Source organism: Notothenia rossii, assembly GCF_949606895.1.
Source record: "Notothenia rossii genome assembly, chromosome: 3".
In the NCBI taxonomy this organism is placed as follows: Eukaryota; Metazoa; Chordata; class Actinopteri; order Perciformes; family Nototheniidae; genus Notothenia; species Notothenia rossii.
Window position 1 is genome coordinate 37,494,338 of NC_136901.1, and position 22,890 is coordinate 37,517,227.

The 22,890-nt window shown below is 40.2% G+C and overlaps 2 protein-coding genes across 3 annotated transcripts; both read right to left on the reverse strand.

Moving 5' to 3' along the window:
- Positions 1-1,099: 1,099 nt before the first annotated feature.
- On the reverse strand, positions 1,100-3,232 carry nop10 (NOP10 ribonucleoprotein homolog (yeast)). Its single transcript, XM_079667877.1, has 2 exons — positions 3,031-3,232; positions 1,100-1,492 (listed from the first exon to the last, which is right to left on the reverse strand). The coding sequence occupies exons 1-2, from the start codon at positions 3,082-3,084 to the stop codon at positions 1,352-1,354; spliced, it is 195 nt and encodes a 64-aa protein (XP_079524003.1). The 5' UTR covers positions 3,085-3,232; the 3' UTR covers positions 1,100-1,351.
- An 8,266-nt stretch (positions 3,233-11,498) lies between these two features.
- Positions 11,499-22,151, reverse strand: lpcat4 (lysophosphatidylcholine acyltransferase 4). Of its 2 annotated transcripts, none has more exons than XM_079672843.1 (13): positions 22,006-22,151; positions 19,617-19,980; positions 18,392-18,504; positions 17,642-17,702; positions 17,409-17,467; positions 16,318-16,352; positions 15,509-15,563; positions 15,123-15,205; positions 14,527-14,652; positions 14,267-14,423; positions 12,961-13,053; positions 12,748-12,883; positions 11,499-11,918 (listed from the first exon to the last, which is right to left on the reverse strand). In XM_079672843.1, the coding sequence occupies exons 2-13, from the start codon at positions 19,915-19,917 to the stop codon at positions 11,749-11,751; spliced, it is 1,389 nt and encodes a 462-aa protein (XP_079528969.1). In that variant the 5' UTR covers positions 19,918-19,980; positions 22,006-22,151; the 3' UTR covers positions 11,499-11,748. The 2 variants fall into 2 exon arrangements, with proteins under 2 accessions (XP_079528969.1, XP_079528968.1); XM_079672842.1 differs by lacking the exon at positions 22,006-22,151 and adding an exon at positions 21,520-21,999.
- Between the last annotated feature and the right edge of the window lie 739 nt (positions 22,152-22,890).

Consider the following 22,890-nt stretch of genomic DNA (forward strand, 5'->3'; position numbering starts at 1 on the left):
AATCATTTAAACTAGTTTATTATTATCTTACATATTATCTTATGTTACCTATATTTGGTATTCTTTCTTTTTATTTATGCATATTTTACTAATCACTCCCCTTTCAAACTTTTATTTTTTTTACTGTCCTATAATACACATTGGAATGATTTCTTTATTTTTTACAACACATTAAATAGATAAAGGTGTGCTCTCTCTCTCGCTTGCTCACAGAGGCTGTGTGCACCTCCGTGGCGATGACGGCTTGCGTTAAAAAGACATTTGTAAAGTGGGGGCTATTGAGGGCTTCCGAGATATCTGTAGCTCGTGATCGACGTGTGGGAGACCCCTGCTCTAATGGGTCCGACTAGAATGATAAATATTGTTACTTCCGCCTATTCCGTCAGCCAAGAAATCGTTTAATCATAAACTTTTTTCTTTCATTTTTAGGGGGGCCACAGGGGGGTCCAAAGTCAGTGTTTGCACTGCCCCCCCCCTAGAACCGCCCCGCCAACAGAGCACCGCGCCCCCCCTGAAATTCAAGGTGTTTAAAAAAATCGTTTCATTTATTATTAATACATATATAGCACCAAATTGCAACTAATCTATATCTACTGTCACTTTTCATATTGAACATGTGCTCTTTTATTAAATAAACACTTTCATTTTAAGTTGTGAGTTTAGTGTTTTGGACCCTAAGAAACAATGATGCATTAATCAATAACAATAATCCACAGCTCCTCTCTCTGCTCCAGAGGATTTACAGAAATATATCCACCCCCCCCAAAAGCAGTAAACCTAGGGGAAACACTGATTAGGTTCCTATTATTTCATTGGAGTAATTATTGAGCTCACTTGCTGAAAGCATATACCAACCCCCTCTACAAAGACATACATACATACATACTACAAATAAGTGTACTAATCTTTGATCAGACCTGATATAATCATCTATAAATGTTTTATCAGATTTTGAGAGTCCAGTCATAATTAATTTTCAATAGAACAGATTTACAATTTCTTTAAAAAAGAAAAAAAGAAATCTGTAACACACCAGTGGAAAATATCTAATAGGTGTTTGAGATCTGGTGACTCAAGGACATAAATGATCCACACCATATCATATTAATCCAATCATTTATTCAGCAAGAAAACAAAAATATATCTTCATCCTCGAATGAACGCCAACAAATTACAGTATATAAAAAAAAAGAAAAGATCCACAACAACAGCTGATGTCCACAAATGAAACGCAAAACAAATCCCAGTTTTATGTTTATAAGATGTGATTCTGAATTTGTTTTCTTGACAGTCCCATCCAGGCCTGCATCCCTCGGTCTGATTTCCACCCGTCCATCTGTTCACCACCTGCTCACAAGACAGGTCTGGGCTGCTGGGTCAGGAGGAGGTTGAAGCGTTTTTTCACCGTCACCCTGTGTCGGGAGAACTTATCGTCTGGGGAGAAACGAGCAGGGTGGGCCGAGCTGGTGGGATCCCCACCAGCAGTACTCTTCTGTTGGTGGAGAAGGAGGAAAGACAAGGCAAAACACTTTGAGTTCAGTGTGGGGAAATGCAAAATAAAAGCCTTGCACAAAGCTAAAGTGTAGAAATGGCAATTAAATTATTCTGACCTGAGCTTCTCCAACAATGCAACATATACAATAAAATACAAATTATTAAATAGTGCAAAAAGTCTATATACATGTATCTAGAATATGGGATATGTAAAAGAACAGAATATGAAATAAATAATGTAAAAAAACTGCATTACGTTTGTTTGAGAAACAAAAAAGTATGTGTGTTTTTTTTCTGTGTCTGTCCTGCTAAATGTTCTTTTGTGATGGTTTGACACAGAAACACATCCAAACCCCCTAAACTAATAAAGTTAAGGGTCATTTGAATAATCAAAACATTGCTAGGTCCTAAGAGACGTATATCACGATCGAGAGACTGTATTAGTTTCATGCTTTTTTGCGAAAAGATATTTGAATTCTGGTTTCTGCTTATGGGTATTCCAATATTATAACTAGGGAGAGAAACACCACATTTAATACTCCTGGATTGATAAAATGTTTCAAGCAGTCCATACATATCCTACGGTTTGGTGTTATCTCAACTAACGTTAAATCAACCATGTGAAATATGTTAAAAGGTGTAAGTTACCTGTAAAGAGACTCAAATTACCCTTTTTCTTTCTGTGTTTGATATTAAACAAGCATGTTAGCAACCTGAAGTGTATTTTTCATAATTACAATATATAGATATTTTGCTTTGTATAGCATGCAGCTAGCTAATTTCAAAGTAACGTTATCACGGTTAATTTGGACCATAAGGAGTACGTTATATTTCAAATAAACCACAATAAACATACATATGCACAGGGTAATCTAAATGAGGAGGTAGAATATATCTAAACAGAATAAAGTTGGAAAGGAAGGATGTAAACACCGCGTTTAAGTTACATTCAGAGTGTAGACTCTGTCCCCTCCCTCGTTGAGGTAAAACTGCAGAAACATTTCGACGTTATTGTTTTAAAGCTTCAAAAATATATCAAAGCGATGGTTTTGAATATTTGAATTCTGGTTTCTGCTTATGGGTATTCCAATATTATAACTAGGGAGAGAAACACCACATTTAATACTCCTGGATTGATAAGATGTTTCAAGCAGTCCATACATATCCTACGGTTTGATGTTATCTCAACTAACGTTAAATCAACCATGTGAAATATGTTAAAAGGTGTAAGTTACCTGTAAAGAGACTCACATTACCCTTTTTCTTTCTGTGTTTGATATTAAACAAGCATTCTTTAGCAACCTGAATTGTATTTTTCATAATTACAATATATAGATATTTTGCTTTGTATAGCATGCAGCTAGCTAATTTCAAAGTAACGTTATCACGGTTAATTTGGACCATAAGGAGTACGTTATATTTCAAATAAACCACAATAAACATACATATGCACAGGGTAATCTAAATGAGGAGGTAGAATATATTTAAACAGAATAAAGTTGGAAAGGAAGGATGTAAACACCGCGTTTAAGTTACCTTCAGAGTGTAGACTCTGTCCCCTTCCTCGTTGAGGTAAAACTGCAGAAACATCTCGACGTTATTGTTTTTAAAGCTTCAAAAATATATCAAAGCGATGGTTTCGTATCAAAAGTTGCAGCTAACACGCTCTTTCTGCTCCGATATCCACGTGTGGCGAAGTTTCTCCTCGCTCGTTCTAGAGGGCGGATATCCGGTTTAGAATTGACGGTGCTTGGCATTCTGGGAAATGGTGTTTAATAATATTATTCAACTTATACGAAAGGGAAAAGTTATATCTGGGAAACATGTCAAATGTTTAAAGTATGGCGCTGCTTTTACACAACAATACATATTAATTAATTATCATATGTTTTAGTTTTTAGAGGTTTGGAATGTTTCTTTTCACAGAACTAGTTGGAAGAAAACAAAACCTAGTTTACTTTTAAAACATACTGCAGATACAAGACTTATCATCTGTCACATGCAAGGTAGGTGACACCTTTGAATGACCTAAACATGTGTATTATTCATCAAAAGATTATTAAAACAGTAGCAAAAGGGCATTTTATACTTTTATTTTTTATTTAACTGCATATCTTAAATAAGTTTCAATCAGATATTCAGTTTAAAATTGTATGCAATAGAAAAGCAGGATGTTTCCATATTGGAGAGACTGAAAACAGCAATTCCTGTATCTGAAAATTACTTTAAAATGTATCAAAGTATTGGCAATTATTTCTCAGGTTATCCCCATATTAATGAATATTAAACAAAAATGTTTCTCCTATGGGACGTACCACTTTTATTAATTGAATTAACTTTAGAGCTTCATTATGAATAAATGATGATACAAAATATAGTAAGTCTCTTCAATAAAACTGGTTTACAGTAAGTCATATTTTATCAAAGATAATTAATTATTAGTTCGTATTGAAAACACACTGAAAGCCATTCTCTATTATTACCTGGATTGGAGAATTTGTCTTATTGCCACCGACAGATCTGCATTATTTCACTTTTCCCCTCACAGTTACAACCCACAGATAAAGATGGATTCAGCGTTGTTTTCTCCGATTGAGAACAACCTTATTGACCTTCTTCAAGTCATGAGCCAGGACGGACTGTTTCATCCACCAGAGCCTTGTGTGGTGCCACAGAATCATCCCACAGTTGCAGAAATCCTCCATGACATAGAAAACCCTGACACGCATACACACATGGACTCAAACCAGCACCGTGTGCAGCATCTGACCTCCAGTTTTATCCCAATGCAACCCCAGAGAGTTCAGGACGACCCCTTGTACATGAGCATCCTTCCCCAGCCTGGATTCCCCCCAGAGCTCATCATCACGCCCTGCTCTTCTCCAGACGTCTGCTGGCCAAACTCCACATTTGGTTGTGGTCCCAGGGTGCTGGTTCCCATCATCAGCCCACCGGAGTTATGTGGCCCCGGGATGCCTCGCCGCTCCTGGCTCCTCCTGCCCGAAGGTCACCCCGTGTGGTGCCTGTGTCCCCAGGAGGTGCCTCTAAACCAGCCCTGCAGAGCAGACATGAGGTGAGGGACAAACAGCAGATACGTATATATATTTATTTTTTTAAACGCCAGCTAAAGACACATCTTTTTAGATTAGCTTATGAGCAAGCCCCACTTTAAATGTTATTTTAGTCTTTATTATTTTATATTATTTTATAGGTTTGATTTGATTAGATTTGATTAGATTTATTTTGAATGTGTAAAACAATAATACAAACATTTAACATGAGAATTATTATACAATACAAAATTAACTAGTGTCAAATTGATATACAAAAATATTACTGATTCTAAATTATGTATAAACAAATAATCTACTTATTTACGCATCCGAAAAGGGGTGGGAAGAAGGTGACACTTATTTAACCCTCCTGTTGTCTTCGGGTCAAATCTGACCGATTTACTACTTTCATCAATCATAACTTTTTGTTTTACATTCGATTGCATTAAGGCTTTATGATATCCTTCACAGTAGACCATTGAACATGTAAAATTGCTGATCACCACTTTCATTGGATTTTGGATGATTTAGTCAACTTTGTAACACCCATGGTGTTCCCGGTCAAAAAGGACCGCCATAAAGAAAAGGAATTAGTATCCATCAGAACACACACACACACACACACACACACACACACACACACACACACACACACACACACACACACACACACACACACACACACACACACACACACACACACACACACACACACACACACACACACACACACACACACACGGAATATTGTTATATGAGTTGCAAACGGATGAATTTTAAGATGTGTGTCCCCCCCCCTTATGTGAATCACACCTGGCACTCACAAACTCACACACACAAACACACACAGGATAATTTGACACATGTCCCGCTCTTATGTGCCCCTCCCCCCACATGGATCACACCTGGCACACGCAATACATGTTCAGTGTCTATTCTTTGTATATATTTACTGCAGTGTTTCATGTATACCAGTAGTCTGATACAATATGTACAGTTTGAAAGGGTGTTAAATGACATTTGGTGATGATGAATGGTTTTTGTGTTAATGTAATAGCAGTTAAAACAGGACCGGTCAACACCAAAGTAAGGGGGGAAAACGAAGACAATAGAAGGGTTAATCCCACCCCTTCTCGAACTTTTTCTTACCTGTCAGAGAGAAACCATTATTTATTGTATTTGATCATACCTTTTACCTCCTTGTGTCTATGAACCTGATAAAAGGTTGTATTTTGCTGCAGGTACCTTTTAAAGTTCTTAACTAATAATCTGAGGGGAATTTCTTGTTGTGTATTTTGAATTTGTGATGTGTCATTTTGTAAAGCACTTTGAGCTGCATGTGCTGTAGGAAAAGTGCTATATAAATAAAGCTTTATTAGTATTATTATAAGAGACAATAAGACCTTTATTGATGGCTGTATTTAACTTGTTTTACTTTGAACCCAGGGAAAGGACTTCTCAGCAGGTCAGAGATCAGTTACACATCAAGCCAGAGAACACAGTGTCAGGGAACATGTGGGCCAAGTCAGAAGGTCAGAGGTCAAGGATTATAATATGAGTCAATTTAAGGACATGTTTATCCTACTTTTAGTTCAGACTGAAATATCTCGATAACGAATTGATTGATTGTCATGAAATTGTGTTGTAGCATTCATGGTCCCCAGAAGATGAATCTTTAGGACTTTAGTGGTCATGTGACTTTTTCTTCTTGCATAACCATGAGTAGGAGATATGTGGTGTCAAATATTTGGTCAACATTTTAGACATTCTTATAGCTTCAGGTGAAGTTCTTGTTGCTAATAAGTATTATTACCATTGCACGTGTCAAACATCAGCATTGTTGTTGTAAGTGTGCTCATTTGAACATAAAAAAAAGCACTTTTTGCATTTTTTATTATAAGATATTTTATAAAATATCTACTTTTCATAATTCGTCTAAAACAAAAAGCATACTTCAGAGAAAAGTCGATGATTGAACTAACGATTGAATACATCTTGCTCTCCTTAAAAATCTAAATATGATGGTGTTTCCTCACAGAAGAGCTGCAAAATGTTAAACTGGAGGATTTTTCTGGTTCTGCTCACTTTTTGGATGAAGAAATACTGGCAGGACAATCCTTTGAGGAATACATGGCGACCTTCGACTCCTTCAGCATCCAGGTCACTTTCTATAAGAAATCAAATCTGGGGGAGGGATTCTAACACTAGCTTGCATTTAAATACTAAACACTGTGTAAGGTTGGATAAGACACACGTCACCTCTTTCATGGAGTCGAATGTACAAACATCATATCAAGGTTTCCGATGTGTTCAATGCCCCGACATTTTCATTATTGAGCAAAACTGTTTAACATATTCTGTAAAACTAAAAAGCACCATCATTTTTGATTCTGCTCTGCAGGAAGGAAACGAGGAAAAGGGGAATCGGGGAAATCTAGACAACTCTTCACTTCTGGAGTATCTGGATGAACTGTGCAGCGATGAGAAACGTGTCGGAGAGGTTAGTCTCAATGGTATATCATTATTTTTGTAGCAGTTTTTTCTTGATATTTGTTAAACCAGCATCCACATCTACTGTATTCTAAACAAGGACAAGGTTTATTGTTTTAATCTGTATCTTTGTTCACAGGCGGAGTTCAAACCGGATACAGAGTTCCTGGATTCCTTTCTTTCTTCAGCCCCAGAGCTCGTTGACCTTCTTGCACTGGAAAAACAACAGCAAGAGGTGATAAAACATGATACGTAATTTAAATGTGTTTTTTCCGTTTTCATCTTGAACAAGTTAAGTTCAACATTCGTGCCAGAAGTGAGAGCTGCTGTTTGTAAGACAAAAGCATTACCAAGTATGTCTTTACTGTGATATTGCTATCGCTTTTGGAGCTGACATTTTGCACAGTTTACATCTCGGGCTCCAGAGTTTGAAAGATGCTATCAAGTTGCATTATGGGAAATGTAGGATACAGGAGTATTGGGTGTGGTTAAGACACAACGTCAAGATATTTCCAACTCAGCTGCTCCAATTCATTTTTGAATCTGTTGCTGCACAAATCAGCAAAATCTGAATACTAACATGTTGTAGCACTTCTTTAATTTCATCTCTTTTCCTCAGGTGACACTGAAAACAGAGAATGTGGCTCCTGCTCCCAAATCAGATCCAGATCCGATTGACCTCCTTTCGACGAGTGAACTTGTGCAAGAGGTGGGATATTTAAAACGTTGAAGTTGCGAGAACAATGTTGCTTGGAGAACAAAATGTCAAACACCCTTGGATGGCCAGTTTTTTTGTGGAAAATGCTTCAGGAAAAGGTCAAACTTTCTTTCATAACAAGGTGTTTTTCTTTGTTCTCTTTCATTAGATACGCAAGGTGATCCTGGAGAAGCTGTGGTATCTCCGCCACGACCACTCTGTAACCAAACACGAATATCCTATCACTTCACGTGTCGAGGAAACGTCACCACTGCAAAACTCTCAAGCGTTTTATTTGGTTCTTCCATGCTCGCAGTCGGACATAGATCCCAACCACGGTGGGGAAACTTCAACTCAGAGGACGATAGAACAAAAGGGAGTTTTGCCTACCTTTTCCCCCCTCGTACCTTCACACTTTCTCGGCAACTCTTCATTTCTGGAGTATCTGGATGAACTGTGCTGTGATGAGAAATTTGTCCGAGAGGTTAGTCGTCAGTGGCATTGGTATATAATTATTTTAGTTACAGTTTTTGATCGACGGTCATTGAATAGTGGCTTTCATGGCAATATGATATTTTTGTGTTAAGCAAAGATAAAAAAACGTATATTTGTCTCTTTGGTCGCTTGCTATTGGAAAACAAAACCACTGTTAAAACCACCATAGCGATCAGTATTCTAATCAAGAAAAAGGTGTATCGTCTCTGTTTTAATCCACATCCATCTTTGTTCGCAGGTGGAATTTACACTGGATGCAAAGTTCCTGGATTCCCTTCTTTCTTCCGACCCAGATCCCATTGACCTTCTTGCCCTGGAAAAGCACAAGGTGGACAATCCCAACCGCAATGGGGAAAACAATCGTCAGAGGAACGTAGAACCAAAGGGAGATTTGACTACCTGTTCTCCCCTCATCCCTTCACACCTTCTGGAAGAAACACTCTCCACAGATTACCCTGTTTGCACCACATCTGCTCTCAACCACAATGGCTCCCTTTTCATGAACTTCCCATCTTTACAGATGCATGCCAAGTTTTCCCTAGAGACGAGTCTTGCATCTGATTTGGAGACCAGAGACAATAACGCATTGATAGAGGTACATGCGGCGAAATGGTACGAGTCAATAGAAGACGTAATGTTCCCCTTGAACCTAACAGACCCAGAGTCAGCTCAGTTGTTTCTGGAAAGTCCTCTACGTGGGCATCCTCTTGCCCCCGAGTCCACCTCAACGTCCAGTGTCTCAGTGTCAAATGAGGACCCTTGTACCGTTGGCGTGGAGGAATCTACGCCTAGTTTTAGAGACGATTTGTCGACTTTTAGCCCTCCAGCTGTGAGTGTCCTAGCTTTGAAAACACAGCATCAGATAACGGAGTCTCAGGAACAATTAAGCCCCAAAAACATAGACCTGAAGTCCTCTTGTATCGAGACAGTTTCTGTGCAAGCAGTAGATGGCAAGCTATCAGACTCAATGCCCGGAGAACAAGCTGAGCTTACAGTTTTTGTAGTTTCTGAAGACGTAGCCTCCCCTGAACTCCGGACAGGAAATCAGGAGGTAACAGAGAGACAAGATGTCGCAGAAACAATGAAGGAAACAACTACAAAATCAAGAGAAGAAAGAAAGGAGGAGAATACAAAGAGTAAGACCAAACTCAAGGTCATGACAAACACCAGACCTAGTCAGAGGCGGTCGGGTCCAATTGAGAAAGAGAAACCGAGACCGAGCGTTGAAGTGAGCAAAGTTCATGTGACGCAGAAAAGACGGTTGTTTGTAGGAAGGGAATTATTTAAACCTTTGAGCCAAGCCACAGAACCAGAAGATACAGACAAATGTTCCGAGAATGGAGAGAAGGAACAACAGAAAATCCACATGGAGGGAGGGGAACGGCATTGGGTCGATAACCTCGATATGAGCACTGAAACTGGGGTAGAAAATGCCCTTTTAGACAAAATGCCACAAGTAGAGAAAAACGTTGGTAAAGAAACAAAAGAAAAGGACATTCAAATGTCCAGTTTTGTGAAGCGACAGACTAGGAGCACGACGACTGAGGAGAAAGTGCTGATGACTCCACTTCCTGCCACTCCAGTCAGAAGGAAAGTCAAAAGCCTAGAGACGGAGAGAAACCAGATGAAGTCCTCATCGAAGAGAGACATTCTGGACGGTGACGACGTCAAAATAAATGCTAAGGCGGATGAAACTGAACCACAGACCATCTCGGTTTCAAGTCCAATGAAAAGAAGCAGAAACAGAAGTGACGAAGGGGAGAGTAAGACAGACGAGGACAACGTTTCGCTACCAGAATGTTCTCTGCAGAGCCCAACAGTTCAGACGCATCCTCCTGAAATACAAGACTTGATAAAAGATGACCAAAGTAGACAAGCAGTACCCGAAGAGGGACTTCTGAGCCGGATAAATGAGCCACCTTCGGAGAAAACCTGCAAAGAAAACCAAAATGTAACGAGTCCAGAAGCCGAACAACAACGAAGCAAAACAGCTGATGGACCGAGTGAAGTCACAGGAACCTCTGACGTTTACAGCTTGAGGTCACATAATGTGTCCGAAAGCCGGACAGTAAGTAGTAAAGGCATTCAAGAAAACAACGCCACAAATGAACCAACTAGCGTCAAGCTAACGTCAGATGTGAAAGGTGAAGATGGAAGACTATATGGAGAAGAGTACCCGTCAAGTCTGATGAAAAGACACAGAAATGAACAAGGGTCTTCGGAAGAGAGGGAAGCGAAACAAGAGACGGACAATGTGGCGATTGAAACAGAGAACTCAAGTTTAAGTCCGACGAAGAGAGGAAGGTGGAAGAGCGGAGCGAAGGAAAACGCAGAGAGAGAAGAGCAGCAAACACCGACAGCGAATGAGAAAGCCAAAGAGGGGTCCACAGAGGAATCGGCCAATAGCCCACCCTCAACCAGAAGTAGTGCGAAGAAGGATGGAGAAAGGTCAAGGGTATCAACTGGAGAAGCTTTTAAAGGAGACTCAAGAAGTGCGATGGAAACCAGAACAAGTTGTAAAAAAGCCAGACAAACACGGCTTTACAACAGGCTACCCAGCAAGTATAAAGACTTCATCTTGTGCAAAACAAACACACGCAGCAGCCGGCTGGATAAGGAGAAGGAAAGAACGCTAAGACGTGGAAGAAAGATTGGTAATTAATGTGTTTTTAGATTAAATAAATGTGGAAAAAAACTCATGAAATCCTCGTTAAAAATAATTCACAGTTTAATTAATTGTTAAATATAAAACAGTATTCAAAAGAATTACATAAAATAAACTTTTTGATTTACAGAGTTTCTTTTTACACGTACCACTGTACCCGTTTTAAAAACATTCAATGTACAAAGGAAGGTAGTTATATAAATAAGACATTTTATGGCTTCAACGTAACGTAGTGTTTTAACAGCATCTGGACCAACATGTGTTTGTTTTGGGTTATTGTGAAATACACACAGGTAAACACGGGTAGTTAAATAAACACACACCGACATCAGAGAGCGCCTGTATTCATAATGTAGGTCATTCTTTGGTTTTGTGAGTGTGGACACACACACACACACACACACACACACACACACACACACACACACACACACACACACACACACACACACACACACACACACACACACACACACACACACACACACACACACACACACACACACACACACACACACACACACACACACACACACACACACACACACACACACACACACACACACACACACACACACACACACACACACACACACACACACACACACACACACACACACACACACACACACACACACACACACACACACACACACACACACACACACACACACACACACACACACACACACACACACACACACACACACACACACACACACACACACCGTATAAAAAAATACAATCCATTGTCTATTATTCTGGTACATTGTGTCCGTTCGCTGCAGAATACATAACAAACTAATAAACATCCTATAAAAAAAAAAAAGAAACATCCTATTTTCTTTTATTCCCTATTCAAACTTCTTGTAGTGGATGGATCCGTGGCCGTTTAGCGTGTTTCCGTTGTTGTTTACAGCCTTCCCATTGGCCAGCTGAGAGCCCGCCTCCTCCTCAGGCTGCAAGTACTCCTTCACCACCTTCTGATAGGTCGGGTGGCTCGTCAGCATCCGCAGCAGATTTTCTGTGAACAACGAGGCGGATTTAATGAGGATTTCAATGGTTTTTGACACTTAAATTATAACACACTAAGGGTGTACCCGAATATTCGTTGGAGCACTATTCGTGTTTCAATTTCGTTATTTGTATTTTTTCTCTTTTTTTTTTTAATGCCAAATTGAATTTATTGAAATCTCCAATATCAACGTAAGAGCTTGGGCCTCTTCGGGGGTGCTAACACTTAACCATAAACGTTATTGTTTACTTTCTCCGTCTTTATATGTAGATGTGACTTTTCTCCGTTAATCTCCGTCACGTTGTTTCCATAGCAACAACAACTTCCTGTCAACAGCGCTAACTCTCCTTCTCTCTTTCAATTTCAAAGAACACAAATTGGGTTGTATACATTAACAAATAACTATAAGACAACAAATACTGTAGAATAACAAAATGAATGCCGTGAATAAACCAAAATACACGTGTTGAAGCGGTTCGCTGCTGATTACTACGCCCCCCCCCATGACACACATGTTCAGTGAGGGCAGTTGCCTTTTAGATTGATCACGTTACTAAAACATTTAACAGAAAGAGGAACAGAACAAACTTAAAAAGGTGTTTAGCATTGAAAAAGTAAATGTTAAATCCAAGTTTCTGTGTGATGTAAATGTTTTACAGATTATACTTTGTTTGTTATTGAGCTGGTTTGTGAGTGGCCTAAGTAAACCTTCATTAACTCCAAAAAAGTAATTTTATACCACATTTTGTTGCGTATAATCTCAATGTAACAAGAGGACTGAGACACTAGTGGATAGTGAACTGTTATGATCCCTCACTGATTGCTTATTGGTCCTCACCTTCAGTTAGCTGGCCTTCATCAGACACCTGAGAGTAGAGATCAGCTGTTCGATGCTGAGGGAACCCCAGCAGCGCCCCCATGAGGCCGGACAGCTGCTCTGCACTCAGACTGCCGCTGCCCTCTGCGTCAAACAGCTGCGAGACAAACACCGTGCATTTAGAAGCATTGTGAGAAGCTATTCGTAGAAACTAATAAATAAAACAGGACTTACAGTGAAAGCCGTGTGGAGCAGTGTGCTGAAGCTGACAAATCCTGACACAGCGGAAACACTTAAATAGATCTGCTTCAGGTCCACAGACTCATCCTGAAAAAAAAGCAGGTTTCTTGAGATGAATGCAAACAGGAATTGCAGTTAAATGAATTTGCTAGAAAGTCAACTACTAACCCGAGTCACTACACTCGTCCATAAGTGGGTCAACAAGGACCCGTATTAGAATAATATGTGTTTTTATGCCATCTTTGTCATTTTGGTGAAGAGAAATCACTTGTATAATATTTAGTATTATATTTTGGTTCACACTAGAAATATTTGATATTTAATTTTGCACTATTTATAGACATTTGTTTTACATTTTGAAAAAAACGTTAATTCAGCTATTCTGAGACCCTCACAGTATTCCAGACCCTTTTCAAACTCATCTCTTCTCCTCTTGTCTACACATAGCCCCCATTCCCCATCAATCCATGCCGGTTGATCAAGTTTAGTCCTATACCCCCCACCCTAACCTTCCCTTATATTGTAAAGCGATTTTGAGTCCTTGAAAAGCCCTATACAAATATAATGTATTATTATTATTATACTGACAGGCATCAGATCTTGCTGTGTACAATAATCTCCCTGAGAGGTGTCACTTGTGATGTAGCCTGTGTGGTCTACAAAATGCATGCGGTTCATTTTTGACCCACTTATGGAAGCTTGGGGTAGATATACAAAAACTATAATTTCTTAAAATGTAAATAAAAAAATTGAGCGGCATGATATCCAAAACATGTTTTTTGAGGAATAGCTGGAATATGAAATGATAAAAAAATGTAACTACAAAGATACTTCAAGAAAACCACCTCACCGGGTCCAAAAAGACCCACTTATGAATCTAAGGGTTAACAACATGCAGGTTAGCTCCCCCAAGCCCTGCTTTAGTAGTTGCTGTGCACAGTCTCATCATTTAGAAGCAGCGACTTCTTTTGCTTTATACTATTATATTAGAGGTATCATATTTGTAGGCATGTTCCACTTCAATAACAAATCCTAGAAAATGTATAAAAAGGTGCTAATTCCCCTCTGAAGAGTGTTGGACTGCATCAGGGAGCAGTTCAAAGGCTTTGAAGTCGCATGTTGATTGTGAAAAACATTACACTAGACAAGTCGTGGCAGATGTATCAAACGTATTGAGAACATTCAGTACTTTAACAAAAACACAGATGTAATTAAACACTCGTGAAAAAAGCCCAAGAAGATAATGTCAGTAGACAACAGACGCACAAACAACAACAACAACAACAACAACAGTTTGTACCTTGGAGTAGAAGCTGCAGATGTTCCCTGCTGTCTGTGCGTCCGTTAGCCCGAGGATGGAGGCGAGCTCCTCTGAGCTGCACTTTGACCCCGGAGCTCCTGACTGACACCTGTCAATCATTCTGACCAGCGCTGCTTCCACGTCATGAGCTTCCAGACTGAGAGAGAGAGAGAGAGAGAGAGAGAGAGAGACAAAGATGGTGAGACAACGACAAAAAGGAGCTTTCACAGAACTGAAGCGAAACAAAGTTCTTCTCTTACCCGCTTTGGTGCAGCAGTGAGAGCGTGTCCCTGGCAGGAGAATCGATGGGGAGAGAAAGACCCCCCACTTTATTCACAGGAACCCGGCCTTCCATCACATAATCTGTGGACGGCACCCCGAGGGCCCTGCAGCAGAAACACGCATCATAAGAGACAGCAGACATCCAGCATCATGGGAAGTCTGTGCGGTGGTCAGCTAAATATAGCTCAGCTCAACCTTAAGGTAGATACTGTTTCACGTAGCTTGCATACAGTTGCAAAGGACTGTGGGTAAGAATAGCCAGAAAGAAAATGCTGGCTTGAGCTTTGTGGCTTAAGTTTTTCATTAACAATATGGCTCTTTATTAGTATTTAGTGGCAGAAAGGGGAAATAACAACAACAAGAACCATGTTTGTTTTGTTTGTTTGAGAAATGTCCACAGTCGATAAATGATAATATATTTAGAACCATTTATGCTTTGTTTATCCCTGACATATTTTTACTCCTTACATCACATGATTTCCCCCCTTATCTTATCTTAAATCCTTACAGACTGTAGATGACACAGTGACACACAAATGGGCGGATATAGATCATAAAACATTACGCTACTCACTTGGCCATGAGCTTCTGAACATTGTCTGCGTACAGGTTGGGGTCTTTCTTCTCCTCCTCTGACGGGGTGTAAACTGGCATGAACTGCAGCACAGAGAAACACACACACACACACATTGTAGACATAGTAGCAGGTAAACACAGGGTGGAATTAAATCGTCTCACCAATAAAATAAGGAATGTACACCAAGCTTAAGTACTGATCTCTCCTGTTTTTGTGTTACAACACGGCTGATCAGGATCAGTCACGTGTTGCACCTGTTACTACGCCAACAGTGATGTCACAGTGTACTTAGTTATCTATCATATTTTCCGCATGGTGTTAAGTTCCTCTTTATAAAAAAGGCAGATGTTAATGCAATGTGACACAAAGCCATATTAGCGTACCTCAACAGTGCTGTTTGTGTAGAACTGAGAAGTTGTGTACCAGAGGGTCTCCACCCTAACGGACAAAAAAGCAAATATTAGATACAAGCAAAACTGTCACGGTGTGCAACTGCTACCCGTGGTATTATTTTATCCAACAATTTTTTCAAATAATAATTATTAGGGCTGTACCCGAATATTCGTTGTTTGGAGTACTATTCGGTTTTCAATTTCGTTATTCGGATATTCGTTTTTTTTTCAATTTTCGCGGGTGCCAAACAGTGCCAAATAGAATTTATTGAAATCTCCAATATCAACGTAAGAGCTTGTGTCTCTTCGGGGGGTGCTAACACTTAACCATAAACTTTATTGTTTACTTTCTCCGTCTTTATATGTACATTATAGATATGACTTTTCTCCGTTAATCCCGTCACGTTGTTTCCATAGCAACAACAACTTCCTGTCAACAGCGCTAACTCTCCTTCAAAATAAAAGCATGTCCATACAAATAGGAAGCCAAGGCATTTAAGGCATATACAACTGCAATGAAAGTAACACACACAATGCAATACAAATTGGGATAAATAACTATAAAGCAACAATACTGTAAAATAACAAAATGACAGCCCTAATAATTATATCCTCAAAAACAGTGGAGAGAACGAGAATATAAAAAATACAAAAAAAAACACCCACATTTGCATATTTGCAAAACATTGACATGCATATAAAACCTATAGGACACACTACGGGAAAGGGAAAAACCCAGAGTGCTTAATTGGGCCTCTTTAAACACTGAAAGTGGAAAGAGAGAGTGGACATTCGCTCACCAGGATGTTCCTTTGTACGTCCAGCGAACAGAATCCTGAGGGAGAGTCATAAACAGATGGTGAAACACAAACGGGTGAAGCAGAACATCTTTAGTAACACACACGCTGGGGATTCATTTATTATAGCACGTGCAATTCCAGTCACTTTGACCCGTTTACACACCCTGACATGCTCGGGTGTGCAAACACAGTGGACACATATAACAGTGTGTACATAAACATAGCTACAGTCTGGGGAAATGTACATCCAGACCAGGCGGGCATTTTAGGAAATCCTGTTGGTCAAGACAGGAGATAATAATGGGGGACTTATAATAATAAATATACTTTTTTTATTATAACATAGGAACGGGATGTGACTGTAGTGTACACACCCATCCGAGGGAGGGATAGGAACAGTGAAAAACAAAGTGAAGCAGCAGCAGCAGAACAAAGCCCGCCCCTGGGAGGGAATCGAGTCACACAGGTTGGTCGACTGAGAAACGAAACAGTGTGACTGTTGTTGCAATAAACTTTCGATTCGGATCTGTTATCCTTTCAGATGATCTCTTACATTTTAAAAATACCTATTTGTTTGGAGTTCAACCCTTCTGCATGCAGTCAACAAAGTGCTGATACTATCTCCTCTAACACTTAACTTCCTCTTTTTGAAAGATCTTGTCACTTTTATTAAATGTTTTGTATTTCTGTAACCATTAAGTGTTAAGGCATTTCCTAAAATAAATAAATAACACACACACACACACACACACACACACACACACACACACACACACACACACACACACACACACACACACACACACACACACACACACACACACACACACACACACACACACACACACACACACACACACACACACACACACACACACACACACACACACACACACACACACACACACACACACACACACACACACACACACACACACACACACACACACACACACACACACACACACACACACACACACACACACACACACACACACACACACACACACACACACACACACACACACACACACACACACACACACACACACACACACACTCTTGAGAAACAGCTCCATGACTCCACTCACCAGCTTGTTGGGGTAACGCAGCAGAACCGGTTGGACAGGGACGCCCGCGAGGAAGGCACCTGAAGACGTTGAGAAAAACAAAAACGAGACGGACAGGAATGTTAGCGTCGCTGTAGAAGCAAAGACAATGAGCTGCTACGCCCTGTTCTCCCTTTCATGCCACTCATTCCTGTGTGATTTGTTCCAAAGGGGGAACAAACTGATAGGAAGAAAGGAGACAGACGTGTACTCACCAGGTTTGAATTTGATTAAAGAGCTGCCGTTAGTCGTGGTTCCCTCGGGAAACATCAGCATCTAGCCAACAAGTAGAGACGTGTGATTTATGAGCAGGTGAGTTTACGGACAGCCAGGAATAACAGAAATCTACCAGCAGTTTAAATTAAGCCAATCTGTCTTCTGTGATGTCGACAAATGAGTTTATTATCCATCCTTCTGTTCCTGAAGTTTGAAAATGTTCCCACTGTAACTAAAAAGGATGGAATAATACTAAATCCAGGAACATGTGTTGCTCTCTCCGGTTCCAAAACAAAACACCTTATCTAATCTTGATCAGCTGTTTGCTCGGGCTGAATCAGAGATGTGAAGCCATAACAAGCAAAGACTTAACGGTTTCAGGGAGGTGTGCACTGTTGTTGTTGTCGTCGTCATCATTTGGGGCATTCCTTTAATCGAGCACTGCAGGGATGACCTCATTCTAAGGCCAACTTGGAAGCTACTCTTGTTGTTGTTGTTCCCGCAACAAAAAAACAACTTACCATCTGACTTATTTAAAGCTGTAGATCAATACTTGGATGTGTGTTTATCTTGTGTTAACGACATACATCCAAAAACACATTGACTTTGAGACAAGGGAACATGAAGTGCCAGAAAGTGTTTGGATAGTTTGTGGTCATTATTAGCTCTGTAAACAACAACTTATTTATTTGTGTTACCACCTAAATATACCCAAGATGCAGCAGATTATCTCCCAGAAGGTTTCTCACCTGAGGCCAGTATCCGCCGGAGGTCAGCCTCTCGGTCAGCTCAGCGACCGCCTTTCTCCTCGACTCCGGATCCTTCCTGCTCACCATCACTGACTGGTTGAACTCCAGCAGGGCTGAAACGTCAACGAGAACAGAACGATTACACAAGAACAAAAAAGGGAAAATCAGAACCAGAACCAAAAGGGAGGAAGTGCCAAAGCAGGCAGAGAGATGTAGAAGCCAACAGGCTGAGTCACTTGTTTCTTTTTTTGGGTAGGGATGCTCCGATCGATCGGATGCCGATTGATATCGACCGATACTCACTCTCTGCCGATCGATCGGTGCTCTCTAAAAATGCCGATTAGCGAGAGCCGATTGCATGACGTACAATTATGACACTTTTTCTCTGTGCGCGGCAAAACAAACTCGCCAACCTGGGTTTAGCTGCTTTTCTCTCAGCCAGTCTCTTTAGACATTCATTTGGTCAAACATGACGTCATCCAGGCACTCCGACAGTTGCCTAGTAACAAACAGTACTCGGTTGTTGGCAGGGGGAACGCTCCATTTCTTCACTTTTCTCACAATTCAAAGCAAAACATTTACACTTTTCCCAGCCTGCCTTTGATTATGTGTCCCCAAAGTGATTCTCATTTTCACACTTCACCTCTATTCTGTGTGTCCCCTACTAGAAGATATTCCAAGTATGAAGGGAAAGAAGGTACACCAGCAAGAAGTCTGAACATCTAGATGTATGTGTTTTTCCGCAAAGGGACAGCAACCCAACTAACAGAGCACAGTGTGCGACTGATTGTTTGAAGTGTCAATGTCATTTACACCTGCACGCATGAGCTCCACTACACCAGGAGAGTGAAGGAGGGCCTTAAACAGCAGGGGGATCAAAGGTACGCAATGCCTTCCTATTCATATAACAATCAATAGAAGATTAAGAAGAAAAACAGAAGCTGTAGCAAGTGAGGTTTTGACAGTTTTGGTACATTTATTTTTAAATCATCTATTGATTTAAACCCTCAGCAAGCAATGCATACTGTCACTTTGTTTCTGTTACTGGATATTACAAATGTAGAAACAAATATGAGGAGGATTGGCTCATTTCAAATATTATAAGATGGGGAGTGTATCCAGATTTAATTTCTATCATGTCAGCACTGGCTGGTGTGTGTGTGGTTTTGTGTGTGCGTGTGCGTGTGCGTGTGTGTGTGTGTGTGTGTGTGTGTGTGTGTCTCACCTCCTACGACGGGCAGGCTGGTGTTCTCCGACCGCGACACCACCGTTGCCAGCTCCGTTTGAGGCAGAACCACCATGTCCAAGAAGCTGCTGTGAGGCGCCACCACCAGCACCGGCGCCTCCTTCAGGTCCGCACAGCGACCTTTGACCTTTATCCACATGAAGCCCAGGCAGAAGAAGGCGGATCGGCTCAGAAACTTGATGATTGGGTGGAGGAGCCAGCGCCTCCACCCAGTGATGGGGCGAGAGCACTCCTCCGCAGACAGCCCGGCGGACCGGAGCCGCGCCAGGGGCCACATCATGAGGAAGATGAGGGCCGTCAGGGTGATGCGCAGAGGGAAGAGCACGCTGCCCAGGATGATGCCCTGGAGATCGGAAGATATAAATTACGGTGGATGATAACGATTACATAATTGAATAAACTGACCATTTTCTATAATAAGAGCTGAATTCTCTGAAAACCCAAGGTCATGTTTTTAGTTGTATTGTTGTGACAGTCCAAAGCCCAATGAGATGTGTTTTAGTAAAAAAAAACTAAGAAATGCAGGAAATGTTCATGTTGGAGGGGCTGAAATCTGCATTTTCGGCCATTTTAGCATGAAAAAAAATACTTTTATGATGAATTAAAAACATCAAAATGGTAACGGATTATTTTCCGGTCACTTAAATCGTTGCAGCTTTAAATTAAAACATCATATGCGTCGACAGGGAACACTTTGTGAACTACATAAAAATGGCTTAATGTCTCTTTTTAAACTAATGTCTTTGGATTTAATACGTCAATTTAAAGCTGTTACGATTCATAGTGACTTTTGATGCTCATGAATTCTATGTTCATTGTATATCAACTTAGAAACGTGTCAGTCCATACTTAACAGTGAATTTCAATTTCAACATCAATTTCAGTGGTCTTAGATGCGTTTCTGAATGGGATACATATTGCTGTAAACATCCTGACACCAATGTCAGCCATGTGGCTCAGCTCTACTAACTTGTCAGTCGTAGAGTTATGCAACTCTGTGGCATGTTGTTCCCCTCTGACATGCTAGCCTGTGCCTGAAACACATTTATGACTCGGCTGTTTTGCCTAGGCCCCAGAGTCAGAGAGTGAAATGTGAAAGACTCTTTGTTTCCTTAAAAAAAAAAACCTCCAGAAATAAGCCATGTAAAAAATGACCATAGAAGGAAAACCATGAGTTTAAACAGATGTCCAAATATAGCACCCTTATCCCACTGACTCAAAGCACAGCATTTAAACACATTAGAAGTTAATGTTTAAATAAGCAGTATGTACAGAGGACAACTCTAGCTAGAGGTGGAAAAGGTAATCAGACACTTCAGTAAAAGTAGAAGTACCAGAGTGTACGAATACTCTGTATCAAGTAAGTCCTGCATTCAAAATGTCACTCATGTAAAAGTACAAAAGTAGTGGAATCTAAATATCCCTAAAGTAGAAAAAGTAAAAGTGGTCATTGTGCAGATTGACACACAGAATAATGATATTTTTTATAATTATTGATGCATTAAAGTGTTATCAAAGCTGGTTAAGGTGGAGCTTAAAATACTTGGTATGCTGCAGGGTAGCTTGTGAATTTGTTGTTTATGAGTAGAAGTAACAATATTTACCTGTGAATTGTAGTGGGGTAGAAGTACAGCAAAGGTGGAAATACTCAAGCAAAGTACAAGTCCCTGAAAAGTATACTTAAGTACAGTACTTGAGTAAATCTACTTTACTTTACACCACTATTGCCATTACTGCCAGGTTAGTTTCAGGTGGCGTGCACCTGTTGTACTTATTTCGCCTTTTTATTATAACTACGTGTTATGTAGTGCCATTGTGTCCTGATTTCAGGCATAAACATCTTATGTCTTTATACTCTTTGCTTTAAATATATGAACGTTACCCTTATCCTCTGCGTACGGGTCATCTTCAACTCGTGAAAAAACGGATGTGTGCGCGTTGCTGAGTGACAGTCGTCCCTCTCCATGACTACAGGGCAAGTAGTTTACCAACAAAATAAAAACACAACAAAAAATGCGTTTAAAAGTCAAAAAAAGGTATTTCCACTCCTCTCTGCCTCGAAGACACGTTTTCAAAATAAATTAAAAGTCGATCCTGTGCGCTGACAAAGGCTCGCTTCACTGAAAACAAACTGAAGGGTCTCGCGCAGTCGTATTTAAAAATAGTAGGCCTACGTTCGGTTTAAAAAACGAACCGTTGAGGTTTGAAAAGTACTCCGCACAGAAAACGGGGACAAATAAATCCCGGAAACACGACGATTATTAACAAAAAATAAACTTTTCTTGTCCCTTTCTAACACATGGCGAAGCACACACCTTCCTAAAGAACTGACCATCCTTTTCTTTCTTGTATACGCTCTCCTCCTCACCTGTCCCGCCCCCTCTCAGTGTGCAGGCCGGCCAAATGCGACTCAGGGGCGGATCCGGTCCTCCCCATGTAGGTCCTCCCACATGGGTCGGTAAGGCAGGTCTGACCAGTCAGCTCCCGAACCTGAACCCCCGGTACTCAAGGCTCTTTGGGGAGACGAAGTGTTTATGGAAGCCCATCACTGCCAATAGAAACCGTTTGTAATGTTATTATAATGTTCTTAATATAGTTCGCTATCTGGGTCATTCCAGAATTGGAGGACATTTCATGTCCCCAATATAAAAGATCTAATAATCCATGCCCAACAAGCTAAAACATGCACTTGTGTTAAACATACTTGTCTTGAGACAAAAATGTAGCCTATATCAAGTTGTAGAAAAAGTGGTTTCAAAATATTATTTAAATGATCAAATAAATAGCTCTCGACTCGAACACCCCCTAAAATGGCATTTTTCTCTTGTCCCCGCTTCTTGGTGACCAACTTGCATGTCAAATATAACATTTAAAATAGGGTTTTTATTTACTTTTTTTGGTATTATTCTATTGATATATGTCTGTTGTAATGGTAAAATCAATTTGTTAAATCATAAACATATTTTAAATAACAGTAATTTTCCACAGGTGTGTCCTTCAACATGCGTTTAACCCTGTTACCCAAACCTTTTTAGATTGGCAGAGGAAGTGAAAAAACTAAGTCAAATGACACAGTGGAAAGGACATCAGCAAGCCATGTGCTAGTGCCATGGGTAGACCAAAACTATAAGCCCTCTCTTTTATTTTTCATATTTTTACAATCTTTTCAGTCTTAAAAGAGTGTGGCACTCTAACCCACTTACTCATATTATCAGAATAAAGCATATTCATTTCAAAGTTATCTTTCTTTCAT